Here is a 26,211-nt window from a genome sequence, read left to right as displayed (position 1 = left end):
TGTAACCCTGAGTCACAGTCTGACTGATTCCCTGTGTAACCCTGAGTCACAGTCTGACTGATTCTCTGTGTAACCCTGAGTCACAGTCTGACTGATTCTCTGTGTAACCCTGAGTCACAGTCTGACATTCCCTGTGTAACCCTGAGACACAGTCTGACATTCCCTGTGTAACCCTGAGTCACAGTCTGACTGATTCCCTGTGTAACCCTCAGTCACAGCCTGACTGATTCCCTGTGTAACCCTGAGTCACAGTCTGACATTCCCTGTGTAACCCTGAGTCACAGTCTGACATTCCCTGTGTAACCCTGAGTCACAGCCTGACATTCCCTGTGTAACCCTGAGTCACAGTCTGACATTCCCTGTGTAACCCTGAGTCACAGTCTGACTGATTCTCTGTGTAACCCTGAGTCACAGTCTGACTGATTCTCTGTGTAACCCTGAGTCACAGTCTGACTGATTCCCTGTGTAACCCTCAGTCACAGTCTGACATTCCCTGTGTAACCCTGAGTCACAGTCTGACTGATTCCCTGTGTAACCCTGAGTCACAGTCTGACTGATTCTCTGTGTAACCCTGAGTCACAGTCTGACTGATTCTCTGTGTAACCCTGAGTCACAGTCTGACTGATTCTCTGTGTAACCCTGAGTCACAGTCTGACATTCCCTGTGTAACCCTCAGTCACAGTCTGACATTCCCTGTGTAACCCTGAGTCACAGCCTGACATTCCCTGTGTAACCCTGAGTCACAGTCTGACTGATTCTCTGTGTAACCCTGAGTCACAGTCTGACTGATTCCCTGTGTAACCCTGAGTCACAATCTGACATTCCCTGTGTAACCCTGAGTCACAGTCTGACATTCCCTGTGTAACCCTGAGTCACAGTCTGACTGATTCCCTGTGTAACCCTGAGTCACAGTCTGACATTCCCTGTGTAACCCTGAGTCACAGCCTGACTGATTCCCTGTGTAACCCTGAGTCACAGTCTGACATTCCCTGTGTAACCCTGAGTCACAGTCTGACATTCCCTGTGTAACCCTGAGTCACAGTCTGACTGATTCCCTGTGTAACCCTGAGTCACAGTCTGACTGTCTCTGATTCTGTCCTTTCAGATACGAAGGATGTTTTGGTGATGTTAAGTGACATGGACATTAACGCCATTGCCGGAACACTCAAACTGTATTTCCGGGAGTTACCGCAACCACTTCTCACTGACAGACTCTATCCAGCATTCGTGGAAGGAATTGGTGAGGCATATTGCAGGACCAAGGCGACACCACCACAGCGCACTATTGTCCGAGTTCTTCCTGTGTCCGTGTTCTTCCTGTGTCCGTGTTCTCCCTGTTGTCCGTGTTCTCCCTGTTGTCCGTGTTCTCCCTGTTGTCCGTGTTCTTCCTGTTGTCCGTGTTCATCCTGTTGTCCGTGTTCTCCCTGTTGTCCGTGTTCTCCCTGTTGCCCGTGTTCTCCCTGTTGCCCGTGTTCTCCCTGTTGCCCTTGTTCTTCCTGTTGTCCGTGTTCTTCCCGTTGTCCGTGTTCTTCCCGTTGTCCGTATACTCCCTGTTGTCTGTGTTCTCCCTGTTGTCTGCGTTCTCCCTGTTGTCCGTGTTCTCCCTGTTGTCTGTGTTCTCCCTGTTGCCCTTGTCCTTCCTGTTGTTCGTATTCTTCCCGTTGTCCCTGTTCTTCCTGTTGTCCGTGTTATTCCTGTTGTCTGTCTTGTTCCCATTGTCGGTAGGCTCCATTTCTGCAGCTACATTCTCAATCTCACCATGTCCCAAAATATTTTACAGACAATGAAAACTTTGGAATTGTGATGACTGGGTAGAATGGGGGAAACACACCAGCAAACTGGACGCTACCAGCAAAGTAACTGGATACGTCCATGGAGGCAGAGCTCCCTTCACCAGAATTAACAAAACCAACAGCAGTACGAGCATGTACACTCAGCTCGCTGTCTACACCGGGAGTACAGAGCATCTGACACTCCCTGTTATACACAGAGAAAGGACGTCCATGATTGGGCCACTGACAGTGCAGCACTCCCTCCGTACTGACCCTCTGACAGTGCAGCACTCCCTCAGCACTGACCCTCTGACAGTGCGGCACTCCCTCAGTACTGACCCTCTGACAGTGCGGCACTCCCTCAGTACTGACCCTCTGACAGTGCTGCACTCCCTCAGTACTGACCCTCTGACAGTGCGGCACTCCCTCAGTACTGACCCTCCGACAGGGCAGCACTCCCTCAGTACTGACCCTCTGACAGTGCAGCACTCCCTCAGTACTGACCCTCTGACAGTGCGGCACTCCCTCAGTACTGACCCTCTGACAGTGCAGCACTCCCTCAGTACTGACCCTCTGACAGTGCGGCACTCCCTCAGTACTGACCCTCTGACAGTGCGGCACTCCCTCAGTACTGACCGTCTGACAGGGCAGCACTCCCTCAGTACTGACCCTCTGACAGTGCAGCACTTCCTCAGTACTGACCCTCTGACAGTGCGGCACTCCCTCAGTACTGACCCTCTGACAGTGCGGCACTCCCTCAGTACTGACCCTCTGACAGTGCAGCACTCCCTCAGTACTGACCCTCTGACAGTGCGGCACTCCCTCAGTACTGACCCTCTGACAGTGCAGCACTCCCTCAGTACTGACCCTCTGACAGTGCGGCACTCCCTCAGTACTGACCCTCTGACAGTGCGGCACTCCCTCAGTACTGACCGTCTGACAGGGCAGCACTCCCTCAGTACTGACCCTCTGACAGTGCAGCACTCCCTCAGTACTGACCCTCTGACAGTGCAGCACTTCCTCAGTACTGACCCTCTGACAGTGCGGCACTCCCTAAGTACTGACCCTCTGACAGTGCGGCACTCCCTCAGTACTGACCCTCTGACAGTGCAGCACTCCCTCAGTACTGACCCTCTGACAGTGCAGCACTCCCTCAGTACTGACCCTCTGACAGTGCAGCACTCCCTCAGTACTGACCCTCTGACAGTGCGGCACTCCCTCAGTACTGACCCTCTGACAGTGCAGCACTCCCTCTGTACTGACCCTCTGACAGTGCGGCACTCCCTCAGTACTGACCCTCTGACAGTGCAGCACTCCCTCTGTACTGACCCTCTGACAGTGCAGCACTCCCTCAGTACTGACCCTCTGACAGTGCAGCACTCCCTCAGTACTGACCCTCTGACAGTGCGGCACTCCCTCAGTACTGACCCTCTGACAGTGCAGCACTCCCTCTGTACTGACCCTCCGACAGTGCGGCACTCCCTCAGTACTGACCCTCTGACAGTGCTATACTCCCTCAGTACTGACCCTCTGACAGTGCTGTACTCCCTCAGTACTGACCCTCTGACAGTGCGGCACTCCCTCAGTACTGACCCTCTGACAGTGCTGCACTCCCTCAGTACTGACCCTCTGACAGTGCGGCACTCCCTCAGTACTGACCCTCTGACAGCGCGGCACTCCCTCAGTACCGACCCTCTGACAGTGCGGCACTCCCTCAGTACCGACTATCTGACAGTGCGGCACTCCCTCAGTACCGACCCTCTGACAGTGCGGCACTCCCTCAGTACCGACCCTCTGACAGTGCGGCACTCCCTCAGTACTGACCCTCTGACAGTGCGGCACTCCCTCAGTACTGACCCTCTGACAGTGCAGCACTCCCTCAGTACTGACCCTCTGACAGTGCGGCACTCCCTCAGTACTGACCCTCTGACAGTGCGGCACCCCCTCAGTACTGACCCTCTGACAGTGCAGCGCTCCCTCAATACTGACCCTCTGACAGTGCAGCACTCCCTCAGTACTGACCCTCTGACAGTGCGGCACTCCCACAGTACTGACCCTCTGACAGTGCAGCACTCCCTCAGTACTGACCCTGTGACAGTGCAGCACTCCCTCAGTACTGACCCTCTGACAGTGCAGCACTCCCTCAGTACTGACCCTCTGACAGTGCAGCACTCCCACAGTACTGACCCTCTGACAGTGCGGCACTCCCTCAGTGCTGACCCTCTGACAGTGCAGCACTCCCTCAGTACTGACCCTCTGACAGTGCGGCACTCCCTCAGTACTGACCCTCTGTCAGTGCAGCACTCCCTCAGTACTGACCCTCTGTCAGTGCGGCACTCCCTCAGTACTGACCCTCTGACAGTGCAGCACTCCCTCAGTACTGACTCTCTGACAGTGCAGCACTCCCTCATTACTGACCCTCTGACAGTGCGGCACTCCATCAGTACTGACCCTCTGACAGTGCGGCGCTCCCTCAGGACTGATCCTCTGACAGTGCAGCACTCCCCCAGTACTGACCCTCTGACAGTGCACCGCTCTCTCAGTACTGACCCTCTGACAGTGCGGCACTCCCTCAGTACTGACCCTCTGACAGTGCGGCACTCCCTCAGTACTGACCCTCTGACAGTGCGGCACTCCCTCAGTACTGACCCTCTGACAGTGCGGCACTCCCTCAGTACTGACCCTCTGACAGTGCCGCACTCCCTCAGTACTGACCCTCTGACAGTGCACCGCTCTCTCAGTACTGACCCTCTGACAGTGCGGCACTCCCTCAGTACTGACTCTCTGACAGTGCGGCACTCTCTCAGTACTGACCCTCTGACAGTGCGGCACTCCCTCAGTACTGACCCTCTGACAGTGCGGCACTCCCTCAGTACTGACCCTCTGACAGTGCGGCACTCCCTCAGTACTGACCCTCTGACAGTGCGGCACTCCCTCAGTGCTGACCCTCTGACAGTGCAGCACTCCCTCAGTGGCGACCCAGAGTGTTGACCCTCGTTCTGTTCTCAGTCCCTCGGATGTTCATTGAGCCTCTGTGGATTGGGAATGTCTGTCATGAATATCTGTAAATTTCAGAGTGAAAACTACGACTGACGCAATTAAATTAAACAACGCCCAACCAGATTGGAGTGAGTGATAAGATTGCTCCAGTCAGCTTGCTCAGACCTGTGTGCAGCCCTGATTTCAGTCCGACACTATGTCAGTAATTGTCCTCCATCCCACTGCCATGGTATTGCTCCTGCCCCGAATGACGTGTGTGGGGCCGGATTGGACTTGGGAGTGATGCTGCTGCAGTTGAATATCTCATCAATACTAGCTGTTGGACAGAGGGTGAGCTCCCGGCAGACTCAGGTTGGCCTTGCGGTGGTTTTTGTGTTGAGATAGTGGCTGAGGCCTGTTGCTATGGTAACTTGTCCCTCTCTCTCTCTTTGCCAGCACTGTCTGACCCTGCAGCCAAGGAGAATTGCATGTTACACCTGCTCCGGTCATTGCCTGACCCCAATCTCAACACTCTGCTCTTTGTGCTGGATCATCTGAAAAGGTACGGAATCCTAAAGCCCACCCACTCTCCCTTCGCCATCCCCCTTTCCCTCCCTTATCCTCCCTCAGGCTGACTTGAGATTGAGCTGGGGGGTTGCTGGGGACTTGGCTGGGTTTGATCAAAGACGGGAAGTATTCAGCTCATGGCTAGAGGTATTCGAGCGTCCACCCATCCCTGCTGTACCAGACCCGGACCCTCGGGTACCCCACCATCACCACTCAGTCTACCCTGGTCAGGTGTGATCTGGCAGAGGCCATTGATGTAAAAGTGTTTGATAGTTTAGTGAACTTTCCATTTTCCTAAATATCAGCACGAGGGGGGGGGGGTCACCAATATAAAATGATCACTAATAATGGTTGCATCAACCCAGTGATGTGGGGAATTACCCAGTCAGGTCCTGTTTCTGAAAGCAGGACAAATCCAACCTGGCCGATTACCGTCCGATCAGTCTCGTCTCCATCATCAGCAAAGTGATGGAAGGAGTCATCAACAGGGTTATCAAGCGGCACTTACTCAGCAATAACTTGCTCACGGACGCTCAGTTTGGGTTTTGTTTTGATGAATGTAAGGAATCGTTACATATATTGTATTTTATGCAGTAAGGGTTTTAAAAGCCGCTGGGTTAAGGTATATATTTGTTGCAGTAATTTTATTTAAAAACTTAGGTTAAGGTATCCAGACTGGGTGCCTGCTAAAGCTGGAATTAAGAGGTCCTAAAAGATGAGGTAATTATTAATTTTAACCATTTACTTCATACAGAGAGATGCCTAATACAAGATTGTTATGATTAGGTCAGGTTACTGGGTTACGGGGATGGGGTGGAGGCGTGGGCCATGATAATGTGCTCTTTCCAAGGGTCGGTACACACTCGATGGACAGAATGTCCTCCTTCTGAACTGTAAATTCCATAGCTATTATTAATGATTGCTGGAAATGCACTCCAGAATAGATAATTTATGAGAGATTGAATGTAGTTTTAGTTAAGTAGGTGATAGAACATCATAGTGGGATGTAATTGATGGCAAGAGCCAGGTGTGTCTAGCTTTGCAGTTTGATATAGGTTTTGCAGTCTGCGATGAGTTTTTAAGTTGAACAGCAGTTTTGCTAAATGCTGTCAGGTTGAGCAGAAGCTGTTGACCAGACAGACGGACTTTCAGGTTGTTCTTGAACGGTCCTCTCTCTTAAATGTCTCAATAGGGGGACTGGTGCTGGTTAGCTGGTGTTGGTTAGCTGGTGCTGATTAGCTGGTGTTGGTTAGCTGGTGTTGACTAGCTGGTGTTGACTAGCTGGTGCTGGTTAGCTGGTGTTGGTTAGCTGGTGTTGGTTAGCTGGTGCTGGTTAGCTGGTGCTGGTTAGCTGGTGTTGATTAGCTGGTGCCCAGCTGGTGCTGGTTAGCTGGTGTTGATTAGCTGGCGCCCAGCTGGTGCTGGTTAGCTGGTGTTGGTTAGCTGGTGCCTAGCTGGTGTTGATTAGCTGGTGTTGGTTAGCTGGTGTTGATTAGCTGGTGCTGGTCAGCTGGTGTTGATTAGCTGGTGTTGATTAGCTGGTGTTGGTTAGCTGGTGCTGGTTAGCTGGTGTTGATTAGCTGGTGCCCAGCTGGTGTTGGTTAGCTGGTGTTGATTAGCTGGTGCCTAGCTGGTGTTGATTAGCTGGTGTTGGTTAGCTGGTGTTGATTAGCTGGTGTTGATTAGCTGGTGTTGATTAGCTGGTGTTGATTAGCTGGTGCCCAGCTGGTGTTGGTTAGCTGGTGTTGATTAGCTGGTGCCTAGCTGGTGTTGGTTAGCTGGTGTTGGTTAGCTGGTGTTGATTAGCTGGTGCTGGTTAGCTGGTGTTGGTTAGCTGGTGCTGGTTAGCTGGTGTTGATTAGCTGGTGTTGATTAGCTGGTGCCCAGCTGGTGCTGGTTAGCTGGTGCTGGTTAGCTGGTGTTGGTCAGCTGGTGTTGATTAGCTGGTGTTGGTTAGCTGGTGCTGGTTAGCTGGTGCTGGTTAGCTGGTGTTGATTAGCTGGTGCTGGTTAGCTGGTGTTGGTCAGCTGGTGTTGATTAGCTGGTGCTGGTCAGCTGGTGTTGGTCAGCTGGTGTTGATTAGCTGGTGTTGGTTAGCTGGTGTTGGTTAGCTGGTGCTGGTCAGCTGGTGTTGATTAGCTGGTGCTGGTCAGCTGGTGTTGGTCAGTGGGTGTTGGTCAGCTGGTGTTGGTCAGCTGGTGTTGATTAGCTGGTGTTGGTTAGCTGGTGTTGATTAGCTGGTGCTGGTTAGCTGGTGTTGGTCAGCTGGTGTTGATCAGCTGGTGCTGGTCAGCTGGTGCTGATTAGCTGGTGTTGGTTAGCTGGCATTGGGTAGCTGGTGCTGGTTAGCTGGTGCTGGTTAGCTGGTACTGGTTAGTTGGTGTTGATTAGCTGGTGTTGGTTAGCTGCTGTTGGTTAGCTGGTGCTGGTTAGCTGGTGCTGGTTAGCTGGTGTTGATTAGCTGGTGTTGGTCAGCTGGCGCTGGTTAGCTGGCGTTGGTCAGCTGGTGCTGGTTATCTGGTGTTGATTATCTGGTGTTGATTATCTGGTGCTGGTTAGCTGGTGCTGGTTAGCTGGTGCTGGTTAGCTGGTGCTGATTAGCTGGCGTTGGTCAGCTGGCGCTGGTCAGCTGGCGTTGGTTAGCTGGTGCTAGTTAGCTGGTGCCCAGCTAGTGCTGGTTAGCTGGTGCTGGTTAGCTGGTGTTGATTAGCGGGTGCTGGTTAGTTGGTGCTGGTTAGCTGGTGTTGATTAGCTGGTGTTGATTAGCTGGTGCTGGTCAGCTGGTGTTGATTAGCTGGTGCTGGTTAGCTGGTGCTGGTTAGCTGGTGTTGATTAGCTGGTGCTGGTTAGTTGGTGCTGATTAGCTGGTGTTGATTATCTGGTGCTGGTTAGCTGGTGCTGGTTAACTGGTGCTGATGCTGGTTAGCTGGTGCTGGTTAGCTGGTGCTGGTCAGCTGGTGTTGATTAGCTGGTGCTGGTTAGCTGGTGTTGGTCAGCAGGTGTTGGTCAGCAGGTGTTGATTAGCTGGTGTTGGTTAGCTGGTGTTGGTTAGCTGGTGCTGGTTAGCTGGTGCTGGTTAACTGGTGCTGGTGCTGGTTAGCTGGTGCTGGTTAGCTGGTGCTGGTTAGTTGGTGCTGGTTAGCTGGTGTTGATTAGCTGGTGCTGGTTAGCTGGTGCTGGTTAGCTGGTGCTGGTTAGCTGGTGTTGATTATCTGGTGTTGATTAGCTGGTGCTGGTCAGCTGGTGTTGATTAGCTGGTGTTGGTCAGCAGGTGTTGATTAGCTGGTGTTGGTTAGCTGGTGCTGGTTAGCTGGCGTTGGTTAGCTGGCGTTGGTTAGCTGGCTTTGGTTAGCTGGTGCTGGTTAGCTGGTGTTGGGTAGCTGGCGCTGGTTAGCTGGTGTTGGTTAGCTGGTGCTGGTTAGCTGGTGTTGATTATCTGGTGTTGATTAGCTGGTGTTGATTATCTGGTGTTGATTATCTGGTGTTGGTTAGCTGGTGCTGGTTAGCTGGTGCTGGTTAGCTGGTGTTGGTCAGCTGGCGTTGGTCAGCTGGCGCTGGTCAGCTGGTGCTGGTTAGCTGGTGCTGGTTAACTGGTGCTGGTTAACTGGTGCTGGTTAGCTGGTGCTGGTTAGCTGGTGCTGGTTAGCTGGTGTTGATTAACTGGTGCTGGTTAGCTGGTGTTGATTATCTGGTGTTGATTATCTGGTGTTGATTAGCTGGTGTTGATTAGCTGGTGCTGGTTAGCTGGTGTTGGTGAGCGGGTGCTGGTTAACTGGTGTTGATTAGCAGGCGTTGGTTAGCTGGTGCTGGATTGCTGGTGTTGGTTAGCTGGTGCTGGTTAGCTGGTGCTGGTTAGCTGGTGCTGGTTAGCTGGTGTTGATTATCTGGTGTTGATTATCTGGTGTTGATTAGCTGGTGTTGGTCAGCTGATGTTGGTCAGCAGGTGTTGATTAGCTGGTGTTGATTATCTGGTGTTGATTATCTGGTGTTGGTTAGCTGGTGTTGATTATCTGGTGTTGAATAGCTGGTGCTGGTCAGCTGGTGCTGGTCAACTGGTGCTGGTGCTGGTTAGCTGGTGCTGGTCAGCTGGTGTTGGTTAGCTGTTGGTTAACTGGTGCTGGTTAACTGGTGTTGGTTAACTGGTGTTGGTTAGCTGGTGTTGGCTTGGTATCTGAGGCGGGCGAGGGGAGTTTTGTATGAGAATGGGGAGAAGGCCAGTCGCTTGTTGGCAGGTCCGCTCCGCTGGCAGGCGGGGCGACAGAGATTGTTCCGGTCAGAGATGGCATGGGAGAGATGGTGGTGGAGCAGGTGGGCTAAGTTTTTGAAGAGTTTGACAGGGATTTGTATAAATCAGAGCCTCCAGAGGTGAGCCACGTGTGAGGGGGGCTTTGGGGTGATTGGGGTGTCCAGAAATAAGAGAGGAGAGGTTGGATTGGAGGAGCCAGTGGGGGTGGAAGATGCACAGGTGGCGATGGGGAGAAAGTATGCGGTTTCCTGGTGCAATTTTATGAGAAGTTTAAGGTTACGTTGGTGTTGCTGTTGGTAACTGTACAGAGTCACTCTTTATTCAGGGTGAGGGTCACTCACTGTGTAACTGTACAGAGTCACTGTTTATTCAGGGTGAGGGTCACTCACTGTGTAACTGTACAGAGTCACTGTTTATTCAGGGTGAGGATCACTCACTGTGCAACTGTACAGAGTCACTGTTTATTCAGGGTGAGGATCACTCACTGTGCAACTGTACAGAGTCACTGTTTATTCAGCAGCGTGAGGATCACTCACTGTGTAACTGTACAGAGTCACTGTTTATTCAGGGTGAGGGTCACTCACTGTGTAACTGTACAGAGTCACTGTTTATTCAGGGTGAGGATCACTCACTGTGTAACTGTACAGTGTCACTGTTTATTCAGGGTGAGGATCACTCACTGTGTAACTGTACAGTGTCACTGTTTATTCAGGGTGAGGATCACTCACCGTGTAACTGTGCTGAGTCACTGTTTATTCAGTGTGAGGTTCACTCGCTGTGTAACTGTACAGAGTCGGTGTTTATTCAGCAGGGTGAGGATCACTCACTGTGTAACTGTGCAGAGTCAGTTTATTCAGGGTGAGGGTCACTCACTGTGTAACTGTACAGAGTCACTGTTAATTCAGCAGGGTGAGAATCAGTCGCTGTGTAACTGTACAGAGTCAATGTTTATTCAGGGTGAGGATCACTCGCTGTGTAACTGTACAGAGTCGGTGTTTATTCAGGGTGAGGATCACTCACTGTGTAACTGTAGAGAGTCAGTTTATTCAGGGTGAGGATCACTCACTGTGTAACTGTACAGAGTCACTGTTTATTCAGGGTGAGGATCACTCACTGTGTAACTGTACAGAGTCACTGTTTATTCAGGGTGAGGGTCACTCACTTTGTAACTGTACAGAGTCACTGTTTATTCAGGGTGAGGATCACTCACTGTGTAACTGTACAGAGTCACTGTTTATTCAGGGATGGGATCACTCACTGTGTAACTGTACAGAGTCACTGTTTATTCAGGGATGGGATCACTCACTGTGTAACTGTACAGAGTCACTGTTTATTCAGGGTGAGGGTCACTTACTGTGTAACTGTACAGTTACTGTTTATTCAGGGTGAGGGTCACTCACTGTAACTGTACAGAGTCACTGTTTATTCAGGGTGGGGACCACTCACTGTGTAACTGTACAGAGTCACTGTTTATTCAGGGATGGGATCACTCACTGTGTAACTGTACAGAGTCACTGTTTATTCAGGGTGAGGGTCACTTACTGTGTAACTGTACAGAGTCACTGTTTATTCAGGGTGAGGGTCACTCACTGTGTAACTGTACAGAGTCACTGTTTACTCAGCAGGGTGAGGATCACTCACTGTGTAACTGTACAGAGTCACTGTTTATTCAGGGTGAGGATCACTCACTGTGTAACTGTACAGAGTCACTGTTTATTTAGCAGGGTGAGGTTCACTCGCTGTGTAACTGTGCAGAGTCACTGTTTATTCAGGGTGAGGATCACTCACTGTGTAACTGTACAGAGTCACTGTTTATTCAGGGTGAGGATCACTCACTGTGTAACTGTACAGAGTCACTGTTTATTCAGCAGGGTGAAGATCACCCGCTGTGTAACTGTACAGAGTCACTGTTTATTCAGCAGGGTGAGGATCAGTCGCTGTGTAACTGTACAGAGTCACTGTTTATTCAGGGTGAGGGTCACTCACTGTGTAACTGTACAGAGTCACTGTTTATTCAGGGTGAGGATCACTCACTGTGTAACTGTACAAAGTCACTGTTTATTCAGCAGGGTGAGGGTCACTCACTGTGTAACTGTCCAGAGTCACTGTTTATTCAGGGTGAGGGTCACTCACTGTGCAACTGTACAGAGTCACTGTTTATTCAGCAGGGTGAGGGTCACTCACTGTGTAACTGTACAGAGTCACTGTTTATTCAGCAGGGTGAGGATCACTCACTGTGTAACTGTACAGAGTCACTGTTTATTCAGGGTGAGGGTCACTCACTGTGTAACTGTACAGAGTCACTGTTTATTCAGGGTGAGGGTCACTCACTGTGTAACTGTACAGAGTCACTGTTTATTCAGGGTGAGGATCACTCACTGTGTAACTGTACAGAGTCACTGTTTATTCAGGGTGAGGATCACTCACTGTGTAACTGTACAGAGTCACTGTTTATTCAGGGTGAGGATCACTCATTGTGTAACTGTACAGTCACTGTTTATTCAGGGTGAGGATCACTCACTGTGTAACTGTACAGAGTCTCTATTTATTCAGCAGGATGAGGATCACTCACTGTGTAACTGTACAGAGTCACTGTTTATTCAGGGTGAGGATCACTCGCTGTGTAACTGTACAGAGTCACTGTTTATTCAGGGTGAGGATCACTCACTGTGTAACTGTACAGAGTCAGTGTTTATTCAGGGTGAGGATCACTCACTGTGTAACTGTACAGAGTCACTGTTTATTCAGGGATGGGATCACTCACTGTGTAACTGTAGAGAGTCAGTTTATTCAGGGTGAGGATCACTCACTGTGTAACTGTACAGAGTCACTGTTTATTCAGGGTGAGGGTCACTTACTGTGTAACTGTACAGAGTCACTGTTTATTCAGGGTGAGGGTCACTCACTGTGTAACTGTACAGAGTCACTGTTTATTCAGGGTGAGGATCACTCACTGTTTAACTGTACAGAGTCACTGTTTATTCAGTGTGAGGGTCACTCACTGTGTAACTGTACAGAGTCACTGTTTATTCAGCAGGGTGAGGATCACTCACTGTGTAACTGTACAGAGTCACTGTTTATTTAGCAGGGTGAGGTACACTCACTGTAACTGTACAGAGTTACTGTTTATTCAGCAGGGTGAGGTTCACTCGTTGTGTAACTGTACAGAGTCACTGTTTATTCAGGGTGAGGATCACTCACTGTGTAACTGTACAGAGTCACTGTTTATTCAGTGTGAGGGTCACTCACTGTGTAACTGTACAGAGTCACTGTTTATTCAGCAGAGTGAGGATCACTCACTGTGTAACTGTACAGAGTCACTGTTTATTCAGGGTGAGGATCACTCACTGTGTAACTGTACAGAGTCACTGTTTATTTAGCAGGGTGAGGTACACTCACTGTAACTGTACAGAGTTACTGTTTATTCAGCAGGGTGAGGTTCACTCGTTGTGTAACTGTACAGAGTCACTGTTTATTCAGGGTGAGGATCACTCACTGTGTAACTGTACAGAGTCACTGTTTATTCAGGGTGAGGATCACTCACTGTGTAACTGTACAGAGTCTCTGTTTATTCAGCAGGATGAGGATCACTCACTGTGTAACTGTACAGAGTCACTGTTTATTCAGCAGGGTGAGGATCACTCACTGTGTAACTGTCCAGAGTCACTGTTTATTCAGGGTGAGGGTCACTCACTGTGTAACTGTACAGAGTCACTGTTTATTCAGCAGGGTGAGGATCACTCACTGTGTAACTGTACAGAGTCACTGTTTATTCAGGGTGAGGATGACTCACTGTGTAACTGTACAGAGTCACTGTTTATTCAGCAGGGTGAGGGTCACTCACTGTGTAACTGTCCAGAGTCACTGTTTATTCAGGGTGAGGGTCACTCACTGTGTAACTGTCCAGAGTCACTGTTTATTCAGGGTGAGGGTCACTCACTGTGTAACTGTACAGAGTCAGTTTATTCAGCAGGGTGAGGATCACTCACTGTGTAACTGTACAGAGTCACTGTTTATTCAGGGTGAGGGTCACTCACTGTGTAACTGTACAGAGTCACTGTTTATTCAGGGTGAGGATCACTCACTGTGTAACTGTCCAGAGTCACTGTTTATTCAGGGTGAGGGTCACTCACTGTGTAACTGTACAGAGTCACTGTTTATTCAGGGTGAGGGTCACTCACTGTGTAACTGTACAGAGTCACTGTTTATTCAGGGTGAGGATCACTCACTGTGTAACTGTACAGAGTCACTGTTTATTCAGGGTGAGGATCGCTCACTGTGTAACTGTACAGAGTCACTGTTTATTCAGCAGGGTGAGGATCACTCGCTGTGTAACTGTACAGAGTCACTGTTTATTCAGCAGGGTGAGGATCACTCATTGTGTAACTGTACAGAGTCACTGTTTATTCAGCAGGGTGAGGGTCACTCACTGTGTAACTGTACAAAGTCACTGTTTATTCAGGGTGAGGATCACTCACTGTGTAACTGTACAGTCACTTTATTCAGCAGGGTGAGGATCACTCACTGTGTAACTGTACAGAGTCACTGTTTATTCAGGGTGAGGATCACTCACTGTGTAACTGTACAGAGTCACTGTTTATTCAGGGTGAGGATCACTCACTGTGTAACTGTACAGAGTCAGTTTATTCAGGGTAAGGATTACTCACTGTGTAGCTGTACAGAGTCACTGTTTATTCAGGGTGAGGATCACTCGCTGTGTAACTGTACAGAGCCACTGTTTATTCAGCGTGAGGATCACTCACTGTGTAACTGTACAGAGTCACTGTTTATTCAGCAGGATGAGGATCACTCACTGTGTAACTGTACAGAGTCACTGTTTATTCAGCAGGGTGACGATCACTCACTGTGTAACTGTACAGAATCTCTGTTTATTCAGGGTGAGAATCACTCACTGTGTAACTGTACAGAGTCACTGTTTATTCAGGGTGAGGATCACTCACTGTGTAACTGTACAGAGTCACTGTTTATTCAGGGTGAGGATGACTCACTGTGTAACTGTACAGAGTCACTGTTTATTCAGGGTGAGGATCACTCACTGTGTAACTGTACAGAGTCACTGTTTATTCAGCGTGAGGATCACTCACTGTGTAACTGTACAGAGTCAATGTTTATTCAGCAGGATGAGGATCACTCACTGTGTAACTGTACAGAGTCACTGTTTATTCAGCAGGATGAGGATCACTCACTGTGTAACTGTACAGAGTCACTGTTTATTCAGGGTGAGGATCACTCACTGTGTAACTGTACAGAGTCACTGTTTATTCAGGGTGAGGATGACTCACTGTGTAACTGTACAGAGTCACTGTTTATTCAGGGTGAGGATCACTCACTGTGTAACTGTACAGAGTCACTGTTTATTCAGCGTGAGGATCACTCACTGTGTAACTGTACAGAGTCAATGTTTATTCAGCAGGATGAGGATCACTCACTGTGTAACTGTACAGAGTCACTGTTTATTCAGCAGGATGAGGATCACTCACTGTGTAACTGTACAGAGTCACTGTTTATTCAGGGTGAGGATCACTCGCTGTGTAACTGTACAGAGTCACTGTTTATTCAGGGTGAGAATCACTCACTGTGTAACTGTACAGAGTCACTGTTTATTCAGCAGGGTGAGGATCACTCGCTGTGTAACTGTACAGAGTCACTGTTTATTCAGGGTGAGGATCACGCACTGTGTAACTGTACAGAGTCACTGTTTATTCAGGGTGAGGATCACTCACTGTGTAACTGTACAGAGTCACTGTTTATTCAGCAGGATGAGGATCACTCACTGTGTAACTGTACAGAGTTACTGTTTATACAGCGTGAGGATCACTCACTGTGTAACTGTACAGAGTCACTGTTTATTCAGCAGGGTGAGGATCACTCACTGTGTAACTGTACAGAGTCACTGTTTATTCAGGGTGAGGGTCACTCACTTGCTGTTGAAAGGGGATTAAACGTGTGTTGGGTGTTGATAATTTTGCTTTTTCTTTAGGGTTGCGGAGAAGGAACCTGTCAATAAAATGTCCATACACAACCTGGCAACAGTGTTTGGTCCAACACTGCTTCGCCCATCAGAAACCGAACACAAAGCCCACGCCAACATCGTGTCCGATATCTGGTCCCACGAAGTCATGGCGCAGGTATGTGTGATCAATGAGTGTGTCAGTGTGAGTGAGCAGGTGAATGTGTCAGTGTGAGTGAGCGGGTGTGTGTGTCAGTGTGAGTGAGCGTGTGTGTGTGTCAGTGTGAGTGAGCGGGTGTGTGTGTCAGTGTGAGTGAGCGGGTGAGTGTGTCAGTGTGAGTGAGCGGGTGTGCGTGTCAGTGTGAGTGGGCGGGTGTGTGTGTCAGTGTGAGTGAGCGGGTGTGTGTGTCAGTGTGAGTGAGCGGGTGTGTGTGTCAGTGTGAGTGAGCGGGTGAGTGTGTCAGTGTGAGTGAGCGGGTGTGTGTGTCAGTGTGAGTGGGCGGGTGTGTGTGTCAGTGTGAGTGAGCGGGTGTGTGTGTCAGTGTGAGTGAGCGGGTGTGTGTGTCAGTGTGAGTGAGCGGGTGTGTGTGTCAGTGTGAGTGAGCGGGTGAGTGTGCCAGTCTGAGTGAGCGGGTGAGTGTGTCAGTCTGAGTGAGCGTGGTTGTGTGTCAGTGTGAGTGAGCGGGTGTGTGTGTCAGTGTGAGTGAGCGTGTGAGTGTGTCAGTGTGAGTGAGCGGGTGAGTGTGTCAGTCTGAGTGAGCGTGGTTGTGTGTCAGTGTGAGTGAGCGGGTGTGTGTGTCAGTGTGAGTGAGCGGGTGTGTGTGTCAGTGTGAGTGAGCGTGTCAGTGTGGGGGGGTGGGAGTCTGTGGGGGGGAATGGCCTGGGGCTGTGGGGCTGTGGGGGTTCGTGTGGGTGAGGAGTCTGGGGGATGGGGTTGTCGGGGTGGTACAGGGAATTGGCACTGACTCTTTCCGTTCTCACAGGTCCAGGTTCTCTTGTACTACCTGCAGCATCCCCCAGTCTCCATCAGCGAACTCAAGCGAAACACCCTCTACTATTCCACTGACGTGTAGAGAAAGTTCACAACCTCTGAATTCTTCAACTCAATCGACCATTGACCACCCAAATTAAATCAAAATGAAGAAAATATCGCAGAGCGACCCCCCTTCTCTGTGAGGTGTATCCCCTGTGCAGCTGTGTGCCTGGAGCAGGATGGGAGCTGCCCCTCTGTATAGTCCTGTGTATTGTGTACAAGCACTGCAGCCCGTCCAGCCCTCAGACTCTATCCCTCGCATGGCGCCCCTGTCTTGTTTATTCCTAGAGCTGGGATAAGTTGACCAATTGCTCCGGCCTCCTGCTCCTGGATCTGCTGCAGTTCAGTGGGCAATGGGACTTTACTGGGCAGCTAACAGTTTCAAACCGAGTGGAGAGTGTCGGTGGAGGAGTGCGATGGATATGCCGCTTTGTCAGAATCTGATCCCAGAGCATGACTCTGGAATGTGCCTCAATTGTTGGTGTCAGCTGTGATTAGCATTTCATACATTCTAATTATTAGCAACCTTTTTGCTGATATAAGTTGTTACATCTGTAGATTATTCTGCCCTGCAATGGGTGACAAATTCATGATAAATAAAAATTGATGACATATTTGCACAAAAGGCATCTTTGGTTTGATTTAACTGATTTGTTTTCTGTATGCTCTCCCTCGTTGTCTCTGTCTCTCTCTCTTCTTCCTCCAAACCTCTTTATCGGTCTTTTTCTCCTCTCTATCCCTCTTCGTTCTTTTCCCACCTTGTCTGTCTCTGTCCCCTTTTGCCCTCCCCATTTCTCAAGTTATTTTCCCAGATTGTTATTGCTGCACCTTTATCTGAATATAAAAGGGGCAGCACGGTAGCCTTGTGGATAGCACAATTGCTTCACAGCTCCAGGGTCCCAGGTTCGATTCCGGCTTGGGTCACTGTCTGTGCGGAGTCTGCACATCCTCCCCGTGTCTGCGTGGGTTTCCTCCGGGTGCTCCGGTTTCCTCCCACAGTCCAAAGATGTGCAGGTTAGGTGGATTGGCCATGATAAATTGCCCTTAGTGTTGAGTGGGGTTACTGGGTTATGGGGATAGGGTGGAGGTGTGGCCTTGGGTAGGATGCTCTTTCCAAGAGCCAATGCAGACTCGATGGGCTGAATGGCCTCCTTCTGCTCTGTAAATTCTCTGACAAAATGTGTTCAAGCCTGTTTCTGGCTGCCTGCTCCAATCAAAACTCAAACTGATTGCACTGGCGAACGACACCGCCCTGCGCTCAGCGCGACTCCAACCCTCGGCCCTACGCTCAGCGTGACTCCAACCCTCGGCCCTGCCCTCGGCGCGACTCCAACCCTCGGCCCTCAGCGTGACTCCAACCCTCGGCCCTACGCTCAGCGCGACTCCAACCCTCGGCCCTGCCCTCGGCGTGACTCCAACCCTCGGCCCTCAGCGTGACTCCAACCCTCGGCCCTGCGCTCAGCGTGACTCCAACCCTCGGCCCTGCCCTCAGCGTGACTCCAACCCTCGGCCCTGCCCTCAGCGCGACTCCAACCCTCGGCCCTGCCCTCAGCGTGACTCCAACCCTCGGCCCTGCCCTCGGCGTGACTCCAACCCTCGGCCCTGCCCTCGGCGTGACTCCAACCCTCGGCCCTCAGCGTGACTCCAACCCTCGGCCCTCAGCGTGACTCCAACCCTCGGCCCTCAGCGTGACTCCAACCCTCGGCCCTCAGCGTGACTCCAACCCTCGGCCCTCAGCGTGACTCCAACCCTCGGCCCTGCCCTCAGCGTGACTCCAACCCTCGGCCCTGCCCTCAGCGTGACTCCAACCCTCGGCCCTCAGCGTGACTCCAACCGTCGGCCCTGCCCTCAGCGTGACTCCAACCCTCGGCCCTCAGCGTGACTCCAACCCTCGGCCCTCAGCGCGACTCCAACCCTCGGCCCTGCCCTCGGCGTGACTCCAACCCTCGGCGTGACTCCAACCCTCGGCCCTCAGCGTGACTCCAACCCTCGGCCCTCAGGGTGACTCCAACCCTCGGCCCTGCCCTCGGCGTGACTCCAACCCTCGGCCCTGCCCTCAGCGTGACTCCAACCCTCGGCCCTGCCCTCGGCGTGACTCCAACCCTCGGCCCTCGGCGTGACTCCAACCCTCGGCCCTCAGCGTGACTCCAACCCTCGGCCCTCAGCGCGACTCCAACCCTCGGCCCTGCCCTCGGCGTGACTCCAACCCTCGGCCCTGCCCTCAGCGTGACTCCAACCCTCGGCCCTGCCCTCAGCGTGACTCCAACCCTCGGCCCTGCCCTCAGCGTGACTCCAACCCTCGGCCCTCAGCGCGACTCCAACCCTCGGCCTTCAGCGTGACTCCAACCCTCGGCCCTGCCCTCAGCGCGACTCCAACCCTCGGCCCTGCCCTCAGCGTGACTCCAACCCTCGGCCCTGCCCTCAGCGTGACTCCAACCCTCGGCCCTGCACACAGCGTGACTCCAACACTCGGCCCTCAGCGTGACTCCAACCCTCGGCCCTGCCCTCAGCGTGACTCCAACCCTCGGCCCTCAGCGTGACTCCAACCCTCGGCCCTGCCCTCAGCGCGACTCCAACCCTCGGCCCTGCGCTCAGCGCGACTCCAACCCTCGGCCCTGCGCTCAGCGCGACTCCAACCCTCGGCCCTGCCCTCAGCGTGACTCCAACCCTCGGCCCTCAGCGCGACTCCAACCCTCGGCCCTGCCCTCAGCGTGACTCCAACCCTCGGCCCTCAGCGTGACTCCAACACTCGGCCCTCAGCGTGACTCCAACCCTCGGCCCTCAGCGCGACTCCAACCCTCGGCCCTGCCCTCAGCGCGACTCCAACCCTCGGCCCTCAGCGCGACTCCAACCCTCGGCCCTCAGCGTGACTCCAACCCTCGGCCCTCAGCGTGACTCCAACCCTCGGCCCTCAGCGTGACTCCAACCCTCGGCCCTCAGCGTGACTCCAACCCTCGGCCCTGCCCTCAGCGTGACTCCAACCCTCGGCCCTGCCCTCAGCGTGACTCCAACCCTCGGCCCTCAGCGTGACTCCAACCGTCGGCCCTGCCCTCAGCGTGACTCCAACCCTCGGCCCTCAGCGTGACTCCAACCCTCGGCCCTCAGCGCGACTCCAACCCTCGGCCCTGCCCTCGGCGTGACTCCAACCCTCGGCGTGACTCCAACCCTCGGCCCTCAGCGTGACTCCAACCCTCGGCCCTCAGGGTGACTCCAACCCTCGGCCCTGCCCTCGGCGTGACTCCAACCCTCGGCCCTGCCCTCAGCGTGACTCCAACCCTCGGCCCTGCCCTCGGCGTGACTCCAACCCTCGGCCCTCGGCGTGACTCCAACCCTCGGCCCTCAGCGTGACTCCAACCCTCGGCCCTCAGCGCGACTCCAACCCTCGGCCCTGCCCTCGGCGTGACTCCAACCCTCGGCCCTGCCCTCAGCGTGACTCCAACCCTCGGCCCTGCCCTCAGCGTGACTCCAACCCTCGGCCCTGCCCTCAGCGTGACTCCAACCCTCGGCCCTCAGCGCGACTCCAACCCTCGGCCTTCAGCGTGACTCCAACCCTCGGCCCTGCCCTCAGCGCGACTCCAACCCTCGGCCCTGCCCTCAGCGTGACTCCAACCCTCGGCCCTGCCCTCAGCGTGACTCCAACCCTCGGCCCTGCACACAGCGTGACTCCAACACTCGGCCCTCAGCGTGACTCCAACCCTCGGCCCTGCCCTCAGCGTGACTCCAACCCTCGGCCCTCAGCGTGACTCCAACCCTCGGCCCTGCCCTCAGCGCGACTCCAACCCTCGGCCCTGCGCTCAGCGCGACTCCAACCCTCGGCCCTGCGCTCAGCGCGACTCCAACCCTCGGCCCTGCCCTCAGCGTGACTCCAACCCTCGGCCCTCAGCGCGACTCCAACCCTCGGCCCTGCCCTCAGCGTGACTCCAACCCTCGGCCCTCAGCGTGACTCCAACACTCGGCCCTCAGCGTGACTCCAACCCTCGGCCCTCAGCGCGACTCCAACCCTCGGCCCTGCCCTCAGCGCGACTCCAACCCTCGGCCCTCAGCGCGACTCCAACCCTCGGCCCTCAGCGTGACTCCAACCCTCGGCCCTGCCCTCAGCGTGACTCCAACCCTCGGCCCTGCCCTCAGCGCGACTCCAACCCTCGGCCCTCAGCGCGACTCCAACCCTCGGCCCTGCCCTCAGCGTGACTCCAACCCTCGGCCCTCGGCGTGACTCCAACCCTCGGCCCTCAGCGTGACTCCAACCCTCGGCCCTCAGCGCGACTCCAACCCTCGGCCCTGCCCTCGGCGTGACTCCAACCCTCGGCCCTGCCCTCAGCGCGACTCCAACCCTCGGCCTTCAGCGTGACTCCAACCCTCGGCCCTGCCCTCAGCGTGACTCCAACCCTCGGCCCTGCCCTCAGCGTGACTCCAACCCTCGGCCCTGCACTCAGCGTGACTCCAACACTCGGCCCTCAGCGTGACTCCAACCCTCGGCCCTGCCCTCAGCGTGACTCCAACCCTCGGCCCTCAGCGTGACTCCAACCCTCGGCCCTGCCCTCAGCGCGACTCCAACCCTCGGCCCTGCCCTCAGCGTGACTCCAACCCTCGGCCCTGCGCTCAGCGCGACTCCAACCCTCGGCCCTGCCCTCAGCGTGACTCCAACCCTCGGCCCTCAGCGCGACTCCAACCCTCGGCCCTGCCCTCAGCGTGACTCCAACCCTCGGCCCTGCCCTCAGCGTGACTCCAACCCTCGGCCCTGCCCTCAGCGCGACTCCAACCCTCGGCCCTGCCCTCAGCGTGACTCCAACCCTCGGCCCTGCCCTCGGCGTGACTCCAACCCTCGGCCCTCAGCGTGACTCCAACCCTCGGCCCTCAGCGTGACTCCAACCCTCGGCCCTGCCCTCAGCGTGACTCCAACCCTCGGCCCTGCCCTCAGCGTGACTCCAACCCTCGGCCCTCAGCGTGACTCCAACCCTCGGCCCTGCCCTCAGCGTGACTCCAACCCTCGGCCCTCGGCCCTCAGCGTGACTCCAACCCTCGGCCCTCAGCGTGACTCCAACCCTCGGCCCTCAGCGCGACTCCAACCCTCGGCCCTGCGCTCAGCGTGACTCCAACCCTCGGCCCTCAGCGTGACTCCAACCCTCGGCCCTCCGCGTGACTCCAACCCTCGGCCCTCAGCGTGACTCCAACCCTCGGCCACAGCGTGACTCCAACACTCGGCCCTCAGCGCGACTCCAACCCTCGGCCCTGCCCTCAGCGTGACTCCAACCCTCGGCCCTCGGCGTGACTCCAACCCTCGGCCCTCAGCGTGACTCCAACCCTCGGCCCTCAGCGCGACTCCAACCCTCGGCCCTGCCCTCGGCGTGACTCCAACCCTCGGCCCTGCCCTCAGCGCGACTCCAACCCTCGGCCTTCAGCGTGACTCCAACCCTCGGCCCTGCCCTCAGCGTGACTCCAACCCTCGGCCCTGCCCTCAGCGTGACTACAACCCTCGGCCCTGCACTCAGCGTGACTCCAACACTCGGCCCTCAGCGTGACTCCAACCCTCGGCCCTGCCCTCAGCGTGACTCCAACCCTCGGCCCTCAGCGTGACTCCAACCCTCGGCCCTGCCCTCAGCGCGACTCCAACCCTCGGCCCTGCCCTCAGCGTGACTCCAACCCTCGGCCCTGCGCTCAGCGCGACTCCAACCCTCGGCCCTGCCCTCAGCGTGACTCCAACCCTCGGCCCTCAGCGCGACTCCAACCCTCGGCCCTGCCCTCAGCGTGACTCCAACCCTCGGCCCTCAGCGTGACTCCAACACTCGGCCCTCAGCGCGACTCCAACCCTCGGCCCTGCCCTCAGCGTGACTCCAACACTCGGCCCTCAGCGCGACTCCAACCCTCGGCCCTGCCCTCGGCGTGACTCCAACCCTCGGCGTGACTCCAACCCTCGGCCCTCAGCGTGACTCCAACCCTCGGCCCTCAGCGCGACTCCAACCCTCGGCCCTGCCCTCGGCGTGACTCCAACCCTCGGCCCTGCCCTCAGCGTGACTCCAACCCTCGGCCCTGCCCTCAGCGTGACTCCAACCCTCGGCCCTGCCCTCAGCGTGACTCCAACCCTCGGCCCTCAGCGCGACTCCAACCCTCGGCCTTCAGCGTGACTCCAACCCTCGGCCCTGCCCTCAGCGCGACTCCAACCCTCGGCCCTGCCCTCAGCGTGACTCCAACCCTCGGCCCTGCCCTCAGCGTGACTCCAACCCTCGGCCCTGCACACAGCGTGACTCCAACCCTCGGCCCTCAGCGTGACTCCAACCCTCGGCCCTCAGCGCGACTCCAACCCTCGGCCCTGCCCTCGGCGTGACTCCAACCCTCGGCCCTGCCCTCAGCGTGACTCCAACCCTCGGCCCTGCCCTCGGCGTGACTCCAACCCTCGGCCCTCGGCGTGACTCCAACCCTCGGCCCTCAGCGTGACTCCAACCCTCGGCCCTCAGCGCGACTCCAACCCTCGGCCCTGCCCTCGGCGTGACTCCAACCCTCGGCCCTGCCCTCAGCGTGACTCCAACCCTCGGCCCTGCCCTCAGCGTGACTCCAACCCTCGGCCCTGCCCTCAGCGTGACTCCAACCCTCGGCCCTCAGCGCGACTCCAACCCTCGGCCTTCAGCGTGACTCCAACCCTCGGCCCTGCCCTCAGCGCGACTCCAACCCTCGGCCCTGCCCTCAGCGTGACTCCAACCCTCGGCCCTGCCCTCAGCGTGACTCCAACCCTCGGCCCTGCACACAGCGTGACTCCAACACTCGGCCCTCAGCGTGACTCCAACCCTCGGCCCTGCCCTCAGCGTGACTCCAACCCTCGGCCCTCAGCGTGACTCCAACCCTCGGCCCTGCCCTCAGCGCGACTCCAACCCTCGGCCCTGCGCTCAGCGCGACTCCAACCCTCGGCCCTGCGCTCAGCGCGACTCCAACCCTCGGCCCTGCCCTCAGCGTGACTCCAACCCTCGGCCCTCAGCGCGACTCCAACCCTCGGCCCTGCCCTCAGCGTGACTCCAACCCTCGGCCCTCAGCGTGACTCCAACACTCGGCCCTCAGCGTGACTCCAACCCTCGGCCCTCAGCGCGACTCCAACCCTCGGCCCTGCCCTCAGCGCGACTCCAACCCTCGGCCCTCAGCGCGACTCCAACCCTCGGCCCTCAGCGTGACTCCAACCCTCGGCCCTGCCCTCAGCGTGACTCCAACCCTCGGCCCTGCCCTCAGCGCGACTCCAACCCTCGGCCCTCAGCGTGACTCCAACCCTCGGCCCTCAGGGTGACTCCAACCCTCGGCCCTGCCCTCGGCGTGACTCCAACCCTCGGCCCTGCCCTCAGCGTGACTCCAACCCTCGGCCCTGCCCTCGGCGTGACTCCAACCCTCGGCCCTCGGCGTGACTCCAACCCTCGGCCCTCAGCGTGACTCCAACCCTCGGCCCTCAGCGCGACTCCAACCCTCGGCCCTGCCCTCGGCGTGACTCCAACCCTCGGCCCTGCCCTCAGCGTGACTCCAACCCTCGGCCCTGCCCTCAGCGTGACTCCAACCCTCGGCCCTGCCCTCAGCGTGACTCCAACCCTCGGCCCTCAGCGCGACTCCAACCCTCGGCCTTCAGCGTGACTCCAACCCTCGGCCCTGCCCTCAGCGCGACTCCAACCCTCGGCCCTGCCCTCAGCGTGACTCCAACCCTCGGCCCTGCCCTCAGCGTGACTCCAACCCTCGGCCCTGCACACAGCGTGACTCCAACACTCGGCCCTCAGCGTGACTCCAACCCTCGGCCCTGCCCTCAGCGTGACTCCAACCCTCGGCCCTCAGCGTGACTCCAACCCTCGGCCCTGCCCTCAGCGCGACTCCAACCCTCGGCCCTGCGCTCAGCGCGACTCCAACCCTCGGCCCTGCGCTCAGCGCGACTCCAACCCTCGGCCCTGCCCTCAGCGTGACTCCAACCCTCGGCCCTCAGCGCGACTCCAACCCTCGGCCCTGCCCTCAGCGTGACTCCAACCCTCGGCCCTCAGCGTGACTCCAACACTCGGCCCTCAGCGTGACTCCAACCCTCGGCCCTCAGCGCGACTCCAACCCTCGGCCCTGCCCTCAGCGCGACTCCAACCCTCGGCCCTCAGCGCGACTCCAACCCTCGGCCCTCAGCGTGACTCCAACCCTCGGCCCTGCCCTCAGCGTGACTCCAACCCTCGGCCCTGCCCTCAGCGCGACTCCAACCCTCGGCCCTCAGCGCGACTCCAACCCTCGGCCCTGCCCTCAGCGTGACTCCAACCCTCGGCCCTCGGCGTGACTCCAACCCTCGGCCCTCAGCGTGACTCCAACCCTCGGCCCTCAGCGCGACTCCAACCCTCGGCCCTGCCCTCGGCGTGACTCCAACCCTCGGCCCTGCCCTCAGCGCGACTCCAACCCTCGGCCTTCAGCGTGACTCCAACCCTCGGCCCTGCCCTCAGCGTGACTCCAACCCTCGGCCCTGCCCTCAGCGTGACTCCAACCCTCGGCCCTGCACTCAGCGTGACTCCAACACTCGGCCCTCAGCGTGACTCCAACCCTCGGCCCTGCCCTCAGCGTGACTCCAACCCTCGGCCCTCAGCGTGACTCCAACCCTCGGCCCTGCCCTCAGCGCGACTCCAACCCTCGGCCCTGCCCTCAGCGTGACTCCAACCCTCGGCCCTGCGCTCAGCGCGACTCCAACCCTCGGCCCTGCCCTCAGCGTGACTCCAACCCTCGGCCCTCAGCGCGACTCCAACCCTCGGCCCTGCCCTCAGCGTGACTCCAACCCTCGGCCCTGCCCTCAGCGTGACTCCAACCCTCGGCCCTGCCCTCAGCGCGACTCCAACCCTCGGCCCTGCCCTCAGCGTGACTCCAACCCTCGGCCCTGCCCTCGGCGTGACTCCAACCCTCGGCCCTCAGCGTGACTCCAACCCTCGGCCCTCAGCGTGACTCCAACCCTCGGCCCTGCCCTCAGCGTGACTCCAACCCTCGGCCCTGCCCTCAGCGTGACTCCAACCCTCGGCCCTCAGCGTGACTCCAACCCTCGGCCCTGCCCTCAGCGTGACTCCAACCCTCGGCCCTCGGCCCTCAGCGTGACTCCAACCCTCGGCCCTCAGCGTGACTCCAACCCTCGGCCCTCAGCGCGACTCCAACCCTCGGCCCTGCGCTCAGCGTGACTCCAACCCTCGGCCCTCAGCGTGACTCCAACCCTCGGCCCTCCGCGTGACTCCAACCCTCGGCCCTCAGCGTGACTCCAACCCTCGGCCACAGCGTGACTCCAACACTCGGCCCTCAGCGCGACTCCAACCCTCGGCCCTGCCCTCAGCGTGACTCCAACCCTCGGCCCTCGGCGTGACTCCAACCCTCGGCCCTCAGCGTGACTCCAACCCTCGGCCCTCAGCGCGACTCCAACCCTCGGCCCTGCCCTCGGCGTGACTCCAACCCTCGGCCCTGCCCTCAGCGCGACTCCAACCCTCGGCCTTCAGCGTGACTCCAACCCTCGGCCCTGCCCTCAGCGTGACTCCAACCCTCGGCCCTGCCCTCAGCGTGACTACAACCCTCGGCCCTGCACTCAGCGTGACTCCAACACTCGGCCCTCAGCGTGACTCCAACCCTCGGCCCTGCCCTCAGCGTGACTCCAACCCTCGGCCCTCAGCGTGACTCCAACCCT

The 26,211-nt window shown here is 56.4% G+C and overlaps 1 protein-coding gene across 1 annotated transcript in view; it reads left to right on the top strand.

The window, feature by feature from the left end:
• abr (ABR activator of RhoGEF and GTPase) overlaps positions 1 to 17,193 on the top strand; it is a 134,541-nt gene extending 117,348 nt beyond the window's left edge. Inside the window, exons 13-16 of the mRNA XM_072470152.1 lie at positions 1,106 to 1,240; positions 5,208 to 5,313; positions 15,566 to 15,713; positions 16,519 to 17,193. Of these exons, the coding sequence (XP_072326253.1) occupies positions 1,106 to 1,240; positions 5,208 to 5,313; positions 15,566 to 15,713; positions 16,519 to 16,608 (479 nt within the window). The 3' untranslated portion in view covers positions 16,609 to 17,193. The remainder of the gene's footprint in view (positions 1 to 1,105; positions 1,241 to 5,207; positions 5,314 to 15,565; positions 15,714 to 16,518) is intronic.
• Positions 17,194 to 26,211: the final 9,018 nt, after the last annotated feature.

This window comes from Scyliorhinus torazame, chromosome 12 (assembly GCF_047496885.1).
Source record: "Scyliorhinus torazame isolate Kashiwa2021f chromosome 12, sScyTor2.1, whole genome shotgun sequence".
NCBI classification, from domain to species: domain Eukaryota; kingdom Metazoa; phylum Chordata; class Chondrichthyes; order Carcharhiniformes; family Scyliorhinidae; genus Scyliorhinus; species Scyliorhinus torazame.
Note: the sequence above shows the minus strand (reverse complement) of the source record. Positions and strands in the feature narration are given on the sequence as shown.